The sequence below is a fragment of the Diadema setosum genome, chromosome 9, assembly GCF_964275005.1.
Source record: "Diadema setosum chromosome 9, eeDiaSeto1, whole genome shotgun sequence".
NCBI lineage: Eukaryota > Metazoa > Echinodermata > Echinoidea > Diadematoida > Diadematidae > Diadema > Diadema setosum.
In genome coordinates this window covers 18,523,159-18,539,205 of record NC_092693.1, presented here as the reverse complement: position 1 = coordinate 18,539,205, position 16,047 = coordinate 18,523,159, and the positions used below count along the sequence as shown (strand labels likewise).

The window sequence follows — 16,047 nt, the reverse complement described above, 5'->3', positions numbered from 1 at the left end:
TGAGAACACGCAGAAGATGACTGCATGTAGCTGGTTGGAAAGGGAAGGGGTACTAATAGCAAGCGCATCATAAAGAGTACTGGAATATTCAGCAGACTGTAAGGTCATGACTAAGATCATTTGAGTAATTATGCAAATCATCTTCATATTCAAGCATCCTTTCCAAGGTTTGAGTCATGAAGGACCGAAATGACTTCGTTTCGCACATAGTTTTTCCATGCTTGGTAATGAGATGTCCGTTAGTTTCTCGGAAGGTAAACCGAAACATTATCTTTATATGAGCAAAATCCCGGACATTTGTAACTCTCACAAGGTGTGGGAAATCAAGAACATAAATGGTAACATATCAAGGGTCTTCGCGATGCGTTTCATTCATTGCGAGAAAACGTTATCCTCTGACAAGGTGACTTCGGAGAGGAAGAAAGAAAAAAGAATGTGACAGGAAGGCACTACTGTTACACTCTTTGAAAAACAAACACTCGTACTATTCGCGTCTAATCCAATTTCACAGCACAGACAGGTGTAGACATAAACGGACCAGACGGATTTTTCCACGCGCCCAGGCATTTCGTTACTCATCCGACCGCAAATGGTTAACGCACAAGCCCACTCCGAGAGAACACGAGTGGAACTATGTGCGTGACCTCTACATCAATCGACACTTCCGACGTAACGAAAAGCGCTCGCAAATTCATCACTACCGAGGTATTTACCACATTTAAACGGCTTTTCCAGATTATTTTCTGCGTTTGTATTTTCCGTCTTTCTTCTGTATCATGGAGCGGGTTAGGATGGGGAGGGGTGGGGTGGGAGGGGAGAGAGGAAGGGTTGAATATCATATGGGTATGTTGAACGCAAAACTCGGAACAGAAGATTGTGACAGACATCGGGATGGCAGTATAGGGTAAATCGATTCCGCATCACCGGGAGGAGGTGGACTGATTGGATACCGTGGATCGCTACCAAGCCAATCTGATTGATCGGCCGCACAGCATGTCACTATCCCCAAGGGGTCTACAAGCGGGCGCTATGGCATCTCGAACACACATGCGATTGACTGCCAAACAGAACGGCTGTTTCATGACTTAAAAGGACAAGTTCACACAAACATACATGTGAGGAATGAGTGAATGCAGCAATATGATTAAGAAAACATCACTAAAGTTTGAGGAAAATCCGACAATTCGTTCAAAAGTTATGAATTCTTAAAGTGTCTGTGCAACCATCACTGGATGAGAAGACTACTGCAGCTTATGATGTCACGTATGTACAACGGGTGCTGTTCGTTATTCCGAAGGTTTGTTATTCCGAAACACACAAATTCCCTATACCTAGAGGTTCGTTAATCCGAAAATGAAAAAGGGTTCGCTAATCCGAACATTTGTGGCGTTACTCCGAAGGTTCATTAATCCGAAAATGAAATAGGGTTCGCTATTCCGAAGGCTCATTTATCCGAAAATGAAATAGGGTTCGTTATTCCGAAGGTTCGTTAATCTGAAAATGAAATAGGGTTCGTAATATTCCGAAGGTTTGTTGATCCGAAGTGATATAGGGTCCGTAACGAACCTTCGGAACAACGAGCTTTGTTTAATTTTCGGATTAATGTACCTTCGGAATAACGAACCTTATTTCATTTTCGGATTAATGAACCTTCAGAATAACAAACCTCATCACATTTTCGAATTCACGAACCTTCGGAATAACGAATCTTCGGAATAACGAACCTTCGGAATAACGAACCTTCGGACTAAAGAACCTTCGGAATAACGAACCTTCGGAACAACGAGCTGTAACCTATCGACTCAAACTTTCACTGATGCGTTCTACCAATATTGCTGCATACACCCAATCCACACATTATTTGGGTGAAGTTGTCCTCTAAGCGCTCTTTTTATTTTTGAGGGGGTGGGGGGAGGGGTAATCTCAATGAAACACTTATATCGGGAGAAAACGAAAAGCTGTCTGTAAGTGAAAATCATGAAATATAACATTTCCAACATTTTACTTTCTTGGAAGCAGCGGCGAAAGAGACATCAAAAAAGATCGACAGTTACGAGGGCAAATGTAATCTGCTGTTCTCAAACGTATAGATGTTTTTCCGTCTTATAATTTTTGAAGTCTTTGGTATTATGGAAAAGCAAACATCATGCAAAGACCCATATCATCGTCTCCAGCCTATTCTCCCCCTCTCCCTCTTTTCGGCTTTTCTCTCTCTGCCACACCTTCTTCACAGCATTTTATTCCTATCACTTAAATCGTTTTCCCTGTTAATGACGATGACATATAACTGACATTTTGTTGTTGCTCTTTTTTCTTTGGTACGTATTTTTTCCTCTCACTTTCGGGTCACATGCACTTTCTTGACACATACAACACCATAAAAGCCAACTGTTTCATCAATGAAACGTTTGATAAAAGGACCAATAGAGGTGTGGGTGGGAATGAGATACATAGTAACAGCTGGGGCGGAGACTACTAATCCCAGATATTTCCACCACTTCACGAACATGTCATCACTGAATCACTTTGCACATCACTAGCGCTGTCGCTTGATGTATATATAAAACAGTCGCCGCATATACGAAACTACGAATATTGCCAAAGGCAGTGATCGCTTGAAATTCTTTCTATGTGCTCATTTTCGCTTTTTAAGGCAATACACAAGAAGAATATAATCACGAACAGTCCGAAACACACAAAACAATAAGTGAAACGCGATAAAAGATCCATACACGACTATGGAATTGCGCATCATAATCACAAAGTGCACGTTTGAAATCTGTAGCGATTCACTGTTCAACCTAAAGCGTGACTCTGTGCTTCTGCGAAAGTTTCAGTTTCCCCATAGTTTGACTTTTTCAACTTACCCGTGTGAATTATCGCCACATTGCATGATACATCATAATCCCAAATGGATTTTCAGCAGACAATATAGATGAGATGGCCAATAACAATAGTCGATGTTACGAGGGGGAAAAAAGGTTTACATCTTACTGCGAGAGGAATGGAAGCACATCTTCGTTCATTCTAAGATAAAGGACTTACGCATGTCTCATTCTGGATGGTAATCAGTAAGAAGATACCATGAATTGAACAACAAAAGACTGGATCAATTTTGCGCTTTCAACTATCCCATCTTTGACAGTGTGTTTGTATGTTTTTGTTTTTTTTTCATCTCCACGAGGCTTACTCATCTCATATACCGGGAGACTAGAAATCTCAACACGAATCTTCCTCTTGGTGAAGTATAATAATATAATGGTTTCCATGCGCCTTTAAAGAGTTCCTAAATTGAATTTGCTCGCGGACAGGAACCAAAACCAGGTCCGTGGCTGATCAGGCTGATAGGGTACACGAATTAACAGGGGCTTTGCTTCGGATCGAGTTACGCATTTTCCGGAACTCGTCTACAGCGCCTCGTGCGGGGAAGCCGAAACAAACACACACTCACCACTACTTGTGCTGATTGGAATGAATCTAGTTTTACACGTGAACGATATCACATTCGGGTCTTTCAGATCGCAACACCCAACTTCTCTCAGTTTCTTAAGTTCACTTTACCACGAGACAATTTTCTCTTCACCGAAAATGGCGGCGAAATGTAGATCACCCTTACTTGGGATGCCAAATCATTTCTAGACAAAATGTTAATTCATTATGTCAATATAGTGTATGAGATATACGATTCGATTGATCAAAAGTGGTATCAGTTTTGCAAGACGTGATAGTTGGAACTCTGCTCTGATTAAATCCCTTCCATCTTAAAATCTCTGTGATCTTTGATCATTGATTGATACATTTATATCATTCTTTTCTTCGTCTAAACATTCATATCGTTCATTTCAGAAATCCAACCCAAGCAACCCATTCAGTATGAAAAAAAAAAAACAAAAAACATTTCAGCTGTTTATGTATACCTCCTCGATAAGATGCCTTCGCGCCTGGGAAACTGCACTTCCTGCAAGATAATTATTCGAATATCAATCAACGAAGAGGAAAATTGTGTTCAACATTTCCAGAAATCTCAACGGCATTTGAACGAAAATGCATTCCTTTTTTTTCACTTTCGGCATATGCATCTTCCTATTGGCCACTCTCATGTTTTATCCGGAGGATTTATGTTGTTAACGGGAGTGGCTATACGATTTCCTAGAATCTGTAATGCAGCGGAGGTCCGGAGAGAGACAAAATCACGCGAACTCACACTATATTACCACAAAAGTCTCTTTCTATTTTTTCTCCCTATCTCATATATATCATCTCTCCCTCTTGCTCTCTCTATTTTCTTCGTCAGAAATACATTCACACCCGCGCTGTCCTTTCTTCCTTAGGATTTTCATCGATCGAAAGAGTTCTGATGTCTTTATGTCGAGTTTCATAATGGGAACAAAATCCTAAATAAATCAATCCTGACCGGGTATTCCTTATTCCCCTGTTCAAGTCCTGGTTTTGGGTTGTGTGTACACCATTCCCCTCCGCCCCCCCCCTTCTTCTGACTTGCTGTCTTTCCTGGCCCTATCATTTACAGAATGATTTTTTTTTTTCTTGGGGAAACGAATTTTCCGGCGTGCTCCGTATCGAGGAACTTGGTGTTAAACATCGCCGCCCACTAATACACCACCCATCAACCTACATCACCGTCCCGGTTCTTCGAATGAAAGCGAACGCTCTTCCATGCCTCCCGGCCCCCACCCTTTGACAGCACTGCTTCCTCTCTCGCAGCTGGTTTGGGTAATTCCCGTGCCCCTTTTCCACCGTTTTATCAAATTAGAGGTTCTCATCACCAGCAAGTATAACGTCCGAAATGTTTGTCACTAAACTTGAAGAACTACGAAATTTAAAGGGGATGGCATAGTTTTGGTTGAATTGGGGAATTCGGATTTTAACCTTTTTTTTTTTTTTTGGTGAGATGATTAGAAACCACTTATGAAATAGGAAAGAGAATACAATTCTAAGAGGAATTCAAGGTTTATTTGATGAAAATCGGTTTTGAAACGGCTGAGGTAGCAAACCAAAGTGGTCCTAATCAAAGGTGGGTCCCACCTTTTATTAAGACCTCTTTGTTTTGGATATCTCAGCCACTTCCACCAATTTTCATCAAATAACCTTTGAATTCCTCTTAAAATCGTATGCTTTTTCATATTTCATAACAGCTTTCACATTCTCACAAAGCAGTAAATTTAGAAACCTGAAGCCCCATCTCAATTAAAACTATACCCTCCCTTTAATAAAAATCAATATTTACACAGGCTAAGACTAAATTAACCATTATTACTGTCTCCTAACAATTGGATGCATATTCTTGGTGCCCTCGTGCAATATCGTTTGAAAATTGAAAAAAAAAAGACTCTTTAAAGGAAACCAAAACCCAAAGAGCAATGTGGATTGATTGAAAGCAGCAACATCAGTAGAACACATCAGTGAAAGTTTGAAGAAAATCGGACAATCGATGCAAAAGTAACGAATTTCTATAGTTTGAGTGTTGAAACCACTGGATCAGGAGACTACTAGAGTTCATGAAGTCATGTGTGAACAACAATATAAGGAAAATATAGAGAAAATTCAACATGCTTTCACTTTTCTAGCGTAATGAAAGAGCATTTGACTAACCGCTTTCAGAAAACATGGGAATCATTACTACCCTTAATATGTCAGTGTCAAGTTGATGGAATGTGTAATTTTCATGAAAAATGAATTTTTGTGGAATTCCCTTTATATTTTCTTTTTGGGTTTTGGTTTCCTTTAAACCAGATGTAACATGACGATATTTTTGGCGAACGTTTAATGTTCTCCTTTGCAAGATATTTAAGAGCCTCTTTCTCTCTCTCTCTCTCTGATCAGTATAAACGCCCTATCCCCTGAAGCCTTGTCAGCGAGTTCTACCACCCAGAAGCTTTTCACTCGTCAGGGTGTCGATGGGATGACTATCCCACGTACAATAGGGAACCAGGTCCCGACATCGTTGGCCCTGCACTGAAAACGCATCTATTTTTCCCTACGACGTCCTCGATGCATGGCTGTAGACTGCTTGTTTGAATCAGAGCTATGTCTCAACGGCATCACACTGTTCTTCCGCTTTGAAGTCAAGGTGATGTGTTAAAGGGGGTTAGCCGATCCTCACTTGTGTGTGTGTGTGTGTGTGTGTGTGTGTGTGTGTGTGATTGTCAGTCAGTGAGGATAAATTATGACGTCACAGCGTCACTGACTTGTGTATGATAAAAATTTAATTCCCTTCCAAAATGACCAAATGCATTCAGATAGCTTCAGCTGCGTTCGACAAAAAATTAGACAAATCGTTCAAAGAAAATTAGACAAATCTGAAGGCAGAAACATTCAATTTCTCACCGCGGAACAAACCGAATAATGTTTTTCGGCTGCTACCAAAATGTTATCTTCATAATACGTAAAGGCGGAAAGTGCGAGGGTTGGGAAAGGAAAATTTTGAATGAGGTGATGGTGTCAATATCTCTTATTGGTTTCAAAAAAAAAGAAAAAAAAAGAGAGAATAAAGTCATATTTTGATTGATTAATGTAGTGATTGAAACTACTACGCATTACGAGTCAAAAATGTTATACATGTTCGTCATTACAATTCTTCAATCATTATTTGATCGGAAGGCAACAAAGTGTATTTCTCTTGATTTCGTTTCACCAAAATGGAGTTGTAGTGGAAATCTGTGCACAGGTAGATGGAGGACTTTGGACTCGATGACATTCTCGCCCCATTTAAACTGCATAATATGCGTCATGGTTGTAGCCAATATGTACACCCGTTTCCTGGATATTGTGGGAATGTAATAAGCCAATGTCTCTCTTCTTATTCCAGCTTCAGGTTTCATGAAACGTCTATACCTTCCGGTTCCTTTAACTCACTCTAGATTTCACATCGTTTCATTCAAGTTAAGTTGAACATTGAGCGGGATTTCACCTTTGGAGTTTGAAAGTTGTTTGGGCAATAATGTGGATGCCAGCTGTTGCGCGTTACCTCTCAGCCGCCCTCGGACATTGGGAAACACATCAAGCACTGGACAAATCAGTATACTACTTCTCTCAGCTCGCGATGTCCTCTACGCAGTCAACAGGGGTGCCAGTTAGACTGCACAGAAATGACTTTAAAATCAGGAACTCAGATACAAAGGGCTGTTCTGTGCAGGCAAGAAAATGACCTAAGCTAGTCACTTTGGAGAAGTTTAATTAAGACTTTTGCAACCGACATTGAAAGGCACTCCTGAATCGAGACTGCATGTGCTGGTCTGCAAGCGACGCTGGACCGAACTCGGATCAAGCGTTTAACGGGAATAATAACTAATTTTCATGGTTGATTGGTTGCGGTAATCATATCATACTTTATGTTTTGATTATTCAATCTGCTTTGAATTATCTATCATTATTCATCAATCAATCAATCAAGAGATGACCATACGATAAAGTACTATCGTACTTCCCTAGATAATGTTTCGAAAACGGAAAGATGATACTGAGTTTGGCAACACCACAGACCCTATTACCGGTACAATCATGAGATACATTTTAACCTTTTGATATATTGGTTATCCATCGTCGTGCTTCGGCATTCAGTTTGACCTAACTTCACTCTGAATGTTCATTTAAATGTTGTTTTATGTTTTGTTTTGTTTTGTTTGTTTTATTTGTTTGTTTTATGCTTGCTAGTCGGTGGCAAGGTAATGGACGCCGACTTTTGTGGAAACCAGATCTTATTCGAGAATCCAGTGTGAAAAGCTACAGAAAGGGAGGTGGAGCCATTAAAGGGAATCAACCTAGCTTGTGCTGATGCTGAACTACATCTTTAACCTGAGACGAGCATACTTGCTCAGTGCCAACGAAACATCCGCCTCACAGAACAATGTGCTAGGCCTATATACACTGCCGCATCGAACTTCATTCAATTCGCACACCTCGACCTTCTGACCCTGCGCAGTAGAGTAACGTTTCTACAGAGAGGAGTCCAAAAGTGCACTTCGTTCGATCGCTGAGGGGATGACTCTACGATGACGGGTTGTTTCTGTGGTCATCTACAAGTTATGGTGAAGATGACTGATGATGACACACGTTTTCCGTCATTCCAAAAAATCGGCTCAGGAGGAGAAACGAAGCCAAAACAGCTTGTTCGCTGTCATCGGGGAATAATGTCAATGCCTTCGTTGAGAGATGACAGAAAAAAAAAATCCCCACGAACCCTTTTATTTCAATTCGTAAGTCAACCTAAAAATCAGTCATTTCCTTCCTAACATGGCAAAAAAAGAGAGGAAGATATCTTTGTAATATGTGTTTCTACTTTATTGCTACATACAGATAATCGCAACTGAATAATTCAGAGTTTCGTAGACACCACTGTAAATGAACTACAGCAATGCATTCCATCGCAAGACATAAAGGAATAATGAAGATAGAGTCGTGGCACCGCGTGCTTCTTCAAAAGAGTGGACTTGGCAGCCGGAAATTAGATAGCTGGATCAGACAGCTACGGCTCGTTTCCGAGCCGTAATGCCGCCGCACCGCCGCAGAGGCGGCGGCGGCGCGAGGGCGGACAACTCACCGTGTCGACTCCAGCGAGGAGCAGCTCGCAGGCGTTACTGTAGACCTCTTTCATGCTGAGCTTCTGGCTGGCCAGGAGGTGGGTAAGAATGCCGCTGTCCTCCACAGTTTCCCCCTTGGACGCCATCGAGGCTAGCTCGGTCAGCCGCTTGTCCACGCACTTCCGCGCTGCCAAAAAATCCGACCAAAAGACAAACAAACAAACAAACAAACATCCGGTTACATTGGCAGGAAACCCTATTAACTATTTCAGGCAATGAGATAAAGAACGTAGTCCCTTTTGAGTCATTATTAATTTTTCAAACATCATTTATGACTAACAATGATCACCGAGATAAAAGGTAACACTAATGTTGTGAGCCGGAAGTGCTGCTAGGTATAGCTTGGGCAGTAATAAATGAAAATGTTCTTATTCTATTAACTTTCATCCAGTCACGAATACATTTCTAGGAACCACAAAACACTGACAAAAACAAACAAACAAAAAAAGAAAAACGAAGAAAAAAAAAAGAAAGAGAAACCTTCCTGGCACATGTAATAATACCAAAACATCATCGTCATAAATTAGGCGGACAGGTGTACCTTAAATTTATGCCTGCATAACTTATGAAATCTCATGAGCATCTTTTTTTTCCAATTCAAATTGAAGTCATGGTTGTAAGGTATTTTATGATTCATCGGTCTTCCTCGAATTCAGGAACAGCAATCTACCGGATCCACCATTCAAACAAAGCAACAACAAAAAAAGTTTCTTTGGAACCAAAGCAGAATTTGTATATCTTCTGAGCCACTTTGATATCCTCTGGTTATCGTGGGAAGTAAAAAAAAAAAACCAAAAAACAAAACAAAAACTTGTCAATATTGCATGTCCTCTGACAATCTGACATCACAACTAAAAATGTAATAATACGTCGATTATGTCCATGCTCCGAATCTTGCAAAGCCCTTCATGGTCTACGTGTAGAAATGATAAATGGCCATATATTGTAAATGAGCATTTTGGTCAGCAGCAGAACACGGAAACCGAATCGTATACGTGATCAAATTGTTAACAATCACAATGTACATTTGATAGGGCCTCGTCAACTCTGCTTATGATGGCCGTCCCTTGTATTGATATCTTACTTGTTCACGTACATATACACTTATGCATTACATTGTTGCTATTGTCAAATATATTGCTACTATCATCTTAGGGACGGTGTTGTTACGGTTTTGATGATTTCTACATTGATTTGTATGTTTTTAATTTTTTTTTTTCTATCTTTGTGTCAATTTGTAAATTACTTGTCACTGTACGCCTACATGAAGAATAAAGGCACGGAGAAACAAAGACTCAAACAAACCAATGCTATACAGTAAACATGACACAGTGTGAAGAAGAAGATGATTCAAATCAGGAACGCAAGTGAAGAATGAAACTCACCCCTCCCCCCCCCCCCCACACACACACTTTGTGAATTTCTCTGTGTTTTTCTGGACGAAACTTTACGAATACAGTATGTGTAGGTTGATTTCAAGTTACCGATGACGCATTCCTTAAAGTCTCTGTTCATAATTATCTGAAAAAAAAATATAAAATCTAAAAGAGAAATAGGAGAGCTCTACGAGGAATGCCTTATGGCCACACGGATAAAAAGACCGTGTTAAAATCCTCATAAGACAGGTCTATTCATGCGGATATGTTCCAAGGCGATGGCGAATTGTGACACTGAATTTGACCAGTGTGGAGGGAACACTCCTCTTCCTGTGTGGATGAAAAGGAACGCCTGTTCTCGTTCACATCAAAGAAGAGGAATAAGGGGTGCACGTTCCCGGAACAGAAGTGATATTTCACGGCCAAGCGCCACCCTCCGCCCACACCATCAGCAATATAACATCATCTCGTGAGAAAGGGAAAAGGTCAAATTCGCTTCACCGCGATTCCCCAGCTCGGGCCCGATGCGAGTTTCGACTTACACAAACTTTCCTGAAACCTTAGCACCTTTATCCGGCCATTAAGCAGCGCGACCGATCCTCCGCACTCACCAGTTGTCATGGTGATGACTATTCATTACTCCGGGGTGACGCGGGAGAAAAAAAAAAAACAACTCACCAACAAAACACAAGTAACGCACAATTCAGCGTGTAACGAATGCGCGCTCTGCACCCGGAGGTATTAACGGACGGCTGTGTAGGTTTTGTATGGTCTCGAGAGAAAAATACAACGGTCATTCGGAAATTCCGTCTTCTCTGGGTGACCAAATGAAAACAAAATTTAACCTCACGGTCCAAGACGAGGACAGTAGCAGTTGACAATAAGTGCATGGGAATGAAAACAGCTACAGACATACACTCATAGTTTTCCAGGACAATCAACGGCAATGAGAATGACTAGCGTACTGCTGCATTTCATGATCCATGTCCCGTGAATTTCACAGCCTTTACTTGTTGGCAAGTACCTAAACTCATATCAAACGAGTGGCAGGAGAAGGTAGTGAAGGAAATGAAGCGGAAGAGAAGGATTAGGAGAAACTGTAACAAAGATACATAAAAAAATATAAGGGAAATGCGGAGATACAGAAGAAGAAAAGAAGGAGCACAAAAAAAGAGGAGAAGAAGGAGGAGGAGGAGGAGGAGAAGAAGAAAAGGAACAGACCATGACGTCAATGATGATATTGTCTTGGGGCTAATCATAATAATTTTTTCTTAGTACTTGTCCATGTTGAACTTTTTTTTTCTTTATATGTTTTATTGATTTCAAACTTCGTTTTACTTCTTGCACTATTATTACTAATTGTTCGGAGTTGAAATTGAGCAACTGCGGTGCAAAAGGTCGAGTATGACTTGCTATATCGGGGCATATAGGCATGGTTCGTTTGTGAGCTTAGACATACACTCCAACATCAATTCGACTATCCAATAGAGTCTTGGATGAAACGTACTATAATCAATTCTGGTCAGATGTTCTGAAAAAAAAAATACAAAGTATGCCTGCTTTGAAGAACTATTCGATCACTCCTGTCATTTCGAGACTGACAGGCATCAACAGGCTGTGTGAGGATGACGTGTGTGTTAACGTGGTGAAGGGTTAACCACAATGAATCCACAGCACCTGGGCAAAGAGCGTCTCGCGACCCGGACGTACAGAAACATCTGTGGAGTATCAAGGATGTTAGGGACACGCCCAGGGGAAACGCGCTAATTACGAGTCTTAACCGCGGCTATAGGTAAGAGTAGAAGGATTACTTGCGGCGCGTTAATTGTTTGCGTTTTGGCTGCCAAATATGCCCCTGCGATAGAGAGAACGACGGCTGCCAAAGGTTTCCAAAGTTATTCGTGGAGGTTGCGTCATTCAACGTGATGCCAAAGCGACGAAAAAATAATGAAAAGTTAACAAGGGGCTTAGAGGGATAAATCGATTACATTCGAAAATTGATTACTAGCGTAAAAACGTCATGTTTGTTTCTTGTACAATCCGCTCATCGTTTTCGCCTGTGTTAAGTTATATGTTCGACCGAGAGCAGTAAATTTTGTTATACTAAATTTGGGTGCTTGCGATTGAAATTGATTTGACAAGATCACAGATATAATACAACTGTATAATAGCTCCTTAACCATACTTATCAGCAGAACATTATTTCTCTTGTTAGCAAATATCACCAGTGGTCCCCTATGCCCACAATTTGATAATCCTCCCTGAAAATCTTAGTAATGCACCTTTTTTCTTATACATTTCATTATTTGGGAATTCATTTTGCAGGCATTAGTTGTTGTTACGTCAGAAAACTTTTGTCTCAACTTTTGTTCAGGTAAACGTACGAAATATGAATATCAACACTCGCATATTCCTCTCCTGTGTATCCATAAAATTCTTCAATACATATGCATTTAATAGTATCTGAGCGGGAAATGTTACTGTGAAATTAGTGTGGAAAAAACAAATCAGAATTTGTGCTTGTCATCTTCCTTCCCATACTGACCGCTGGAGAAAGAGGACAAGGACTGATTCTCCGATGACGGACGGTCCACGTCAGCTTTGGCCCTTTGCGAGTCTACGGGTTTGACGAGTTATCAATCATCAATAGTGCATTCATTATCAATAGGTGTGAGAATTCTGTTCTTGCTCATCAGATCCTCGTTCATAATATGAAATATTGCCTCATTAACCCATTAAGTTCTACAAATCATAAAATCTTCGGTTTGAAATATCGTCTCTTTTTATTTCAACTTTTATAATTCACTGTCAGTGTTTCATAAGTAGAGTTGAGTAAATATATATATATATATATATATATATATATATATATATATATATATATATATATATATATATATATGTATATATATCATCTGGGCTCTTTGTTGCTTAATCTTACTGTTTGCTTCTGTTATAGAATTTTCAAAAGCCTTTAGATTTCTACATTTATAACTGATCTACATATTCGCCACATATTTCAGAACCTTACAGAACATTACAGTTCCAGTTTCTCTCTCAACTTGGCTTTGTTGTTGTTGTTGTAAATCACTTTTGGATCTTGTACATATATAGCGTATCTGTCTGGTGTATTAACTAATTATACCTAGTCTTTTTTTCCCTATCGTATAATCTGGAGTGAAACAATTTCTGCAGCAGAATGGATTGAAGCCCAGGAATGTGCTGGAGGTGGGGGTGGGAGGGAGGGGTGGAAGCAGAGAACATAGACCAATCTTGTCCATGTTGACAAACCCGACTGCAGCTGGTAGTATAAGTGGGAGGTGAGGAGTGCTCAGCTTTTAAAGTGACTTCCCGGGTCATTTCACCTGAAAAAAAAAGTTCTCTTGTGATAAAATCACAATGTTCAAGTCATTATTACTGTTATTATAAGAGGTTTTATATCTTGTCGCTGAATTGTAGTCATTCTAATTGTAGTACAGATGCTCAGTCGAACATCAAAATCAATCAATAGATGTAAATGAATCAATGATGAATGCCCAGTACCATAAAACACAACATTACTTTAGTGATTGGTTAGGATTGTATACCCCATGCTTCTTCGCCTATTTCGTCATTAATCTATACATCAATCAACTCTTTTCTCATTCAAATTCATCAGTCATTCATCGACGTCTCGTGTTGTTTTGTCTTTACCGAAATTGAACATGTAGTCCCATGCGGCCTCGTGGTCGCGCCACGGCTTCAGGTTCCACTTGCGGAACCACTCCGGGGAGGTGACGAACATGATCTGGCCCGAGGCGAACATCTCTCCCACGGCGTCGATGAAGCGCTGCGACTCGGCCGGGATGGGCTCCTCCAAGCAGCCGATTCTTGTCTCCAGGAGGAGCTTGAAGATCGCTGGGGTGTGAAAGTTGGTATTATAGGACAAGGAGCAGGACAGAGGGTTTAGAAGAAAAGAAAGAGGCAGACGGATATGCACAGACAAGTGGAGAGATATGGAATTAAAACAAACGCAAATAAAAACACACACAGACAGAAGGACAATCTCTACATCTTGTAGAATTACGTGACTGCTGACAAGATCTCAGATGTCGTCATGTCTACATCATTGTCAAGAGATGACCAGAATCAGACAAGATATCAAATAAAAACAATATCAGACATGAAGAATTCTAATTAACTTCTTGTCATCTCATCATTTATTCTACATGATGTGGAAATGACAAAATTGGAGTTCTTGTCATGCTATCATCTATTCACACGATTTTGACATGACGAGAATCGAGATGTTGTCACCTAGTCATCTGCTCCACAGGATATAGACATGACGAGATTTAAGATCTTCTCATTTGATGAATTCTTCCAAAGGATGTCGAGAAAACAATTTGTGAGATCTCATCATCCGATCACGTTTACTATACTGGATGTCGACATGACGAGTTATTTATCTGGACATCTTGCTGGCAATTATAAGTTTCCATTGAACAAAAACTAAACAAAACAAAAAGAATAAACATTTTCATACTCACATAGTATACAAATTATCCTATAAGCTACATAGCTCCAAGGATTTGGCAACATCGAATTCAACGCTTGAATCGCTCATCCTCTTATGCTTACATTCCATGGACCACTTGTACATCTCATTCTGGAGGTTGGGTACCACTCCGTCTTCGCCCTTCGTGTCCCGCACGAAGCGGAGCCGTGTCACCATGTCGGTGACGATCTCGTTGATGACGCCCGAGAACTTGGCGACCTCCTTCGGCGGCATGATCTTCCGACTGATGGTGCGACGCGCTCGATGCCACTCTTTCCCCTCACTACAGAAAAAAAACCCCAAACAAACAAACAAATACAACGAGCATGGCCTAGACTGAATCTTAGGATCTCTTCATCTTTTAAGGATCATTACATTGAATCAGTGAAGGAAAAGACCAAACGCAGCTCAGCAGAAAACGCTGAACTACTGAAGCCATTGACTGTAGACGCTGATGGTAATGAAGACAACGATCATGATCGTAATGATGATAGATTTTCCACTTGCGATAATAGCGACAGTAATAACTGTGATCATGATCTCTGAAATTAAATATCAAGACACCCAACGACAAAAATCATCAGTGTATACTCTATCATAAATGACATTAAAGTAGACGATGTTATTCTTGCAATCGCACATACGGAAGTACAGACTCTGTGTGTTCGAGTATGCCTACTAGATGATAACGAAGAACCCTTGGAGATACGAGATAAGTGCTCAAACCTTCACGACGTTTTCATCAGGGATACAGATACGAAAAATATTTAGGCGATGGATAAAAAACATAATGTTGCAAAACATTTTCGCCCGCTTCCGGAGTAAACTCAAAATTACTGTCGGGCAAGTACTATGTGGGGACTTGCCTGTTCAAAGAACTGAACCCTAGCCCGAGAATACCCATTCGCACAAGTGAGAATAGAGAAATATCTCTAGTATTGCACTACACCATGCACGTAGTCATGGTTACTTGGAAGCGCGAAAAAGAATATGATGGGACATACTGGGTGAGAACCCCGAGCGACTCGTCCCGATGAGCGCGATACACCTTCCAGGGCTTCATGTCCAACCTCCTGGGATACTTGTTGTCATTCCTGTAGAGCGACTCGACCAGTTCCGGGTTGGCGAGGTTGACAAACTCCAGCGAGCCGAGACGCTCCTTCCAGATCGGTCCATACGTCTTTGTGAATTCGATCTAGATGACAAGGGAAAAGAAGAGGGAGGAAATGGAAATCTTTAGGTTTTGTTTTGTTTTGTTTTTTTAATTTGAAGGATAACAATTAATTTCATCAACAATTCTTAGTGAACTGTTTCACCATTAATTCACGTCAAAGACAACAAGATCGATGCATGGAAGCTTTCTCTGCGGAACTGTGATTGACAAGTGCGTGAAATATAGTTGATAGGACAACATAATAATTTGTGTGGAAGGCTTTATGACAATCTTGTTTCCATGCATTCACACACACACACACACACACACACACACACACACACACACACACACACACACACAAAGAAATAAAGAAACGAAGAC

General features: G+C 40.6%; 1 protein-coding gene across 1 annotated transcript in view; it reads right to left on the bottom strand.

Annotated features, from left to right (window-relative positions):
• The window catches only part of LOC140233049 (cytochrome P450 27C1-like), a 66,288-nt gene that overhangs the window by 7,170 nt on the left and 43,071 nt on the right, over positions 1 to 16,047 (bottom strand). Inside the window, exons 2-5 of the mRNA XM_072313159.1 lie at positions 15,515 to 15,705; positions 14,594 to 14,793; positions 13,667 to 13,870; positions 8,558 to 8,724 (exon numbers count right to left, since the gene is read on the bottom strand). Coding sequence (XP_072169260.1) covers positions 8,558 to 8,724; positions 13,667 to 13,870; positions 14,594 to 14,793; positions 15,515 to 15,705 — 762 coding nt within the window. The remainder of the gene's footprint in view (positions 1 to 8,557; positions 8,725 to 13,666; positions 13,871 to 14,593; positions 14,794 to 15,514; positions 15,706 to 16,047) is intronic.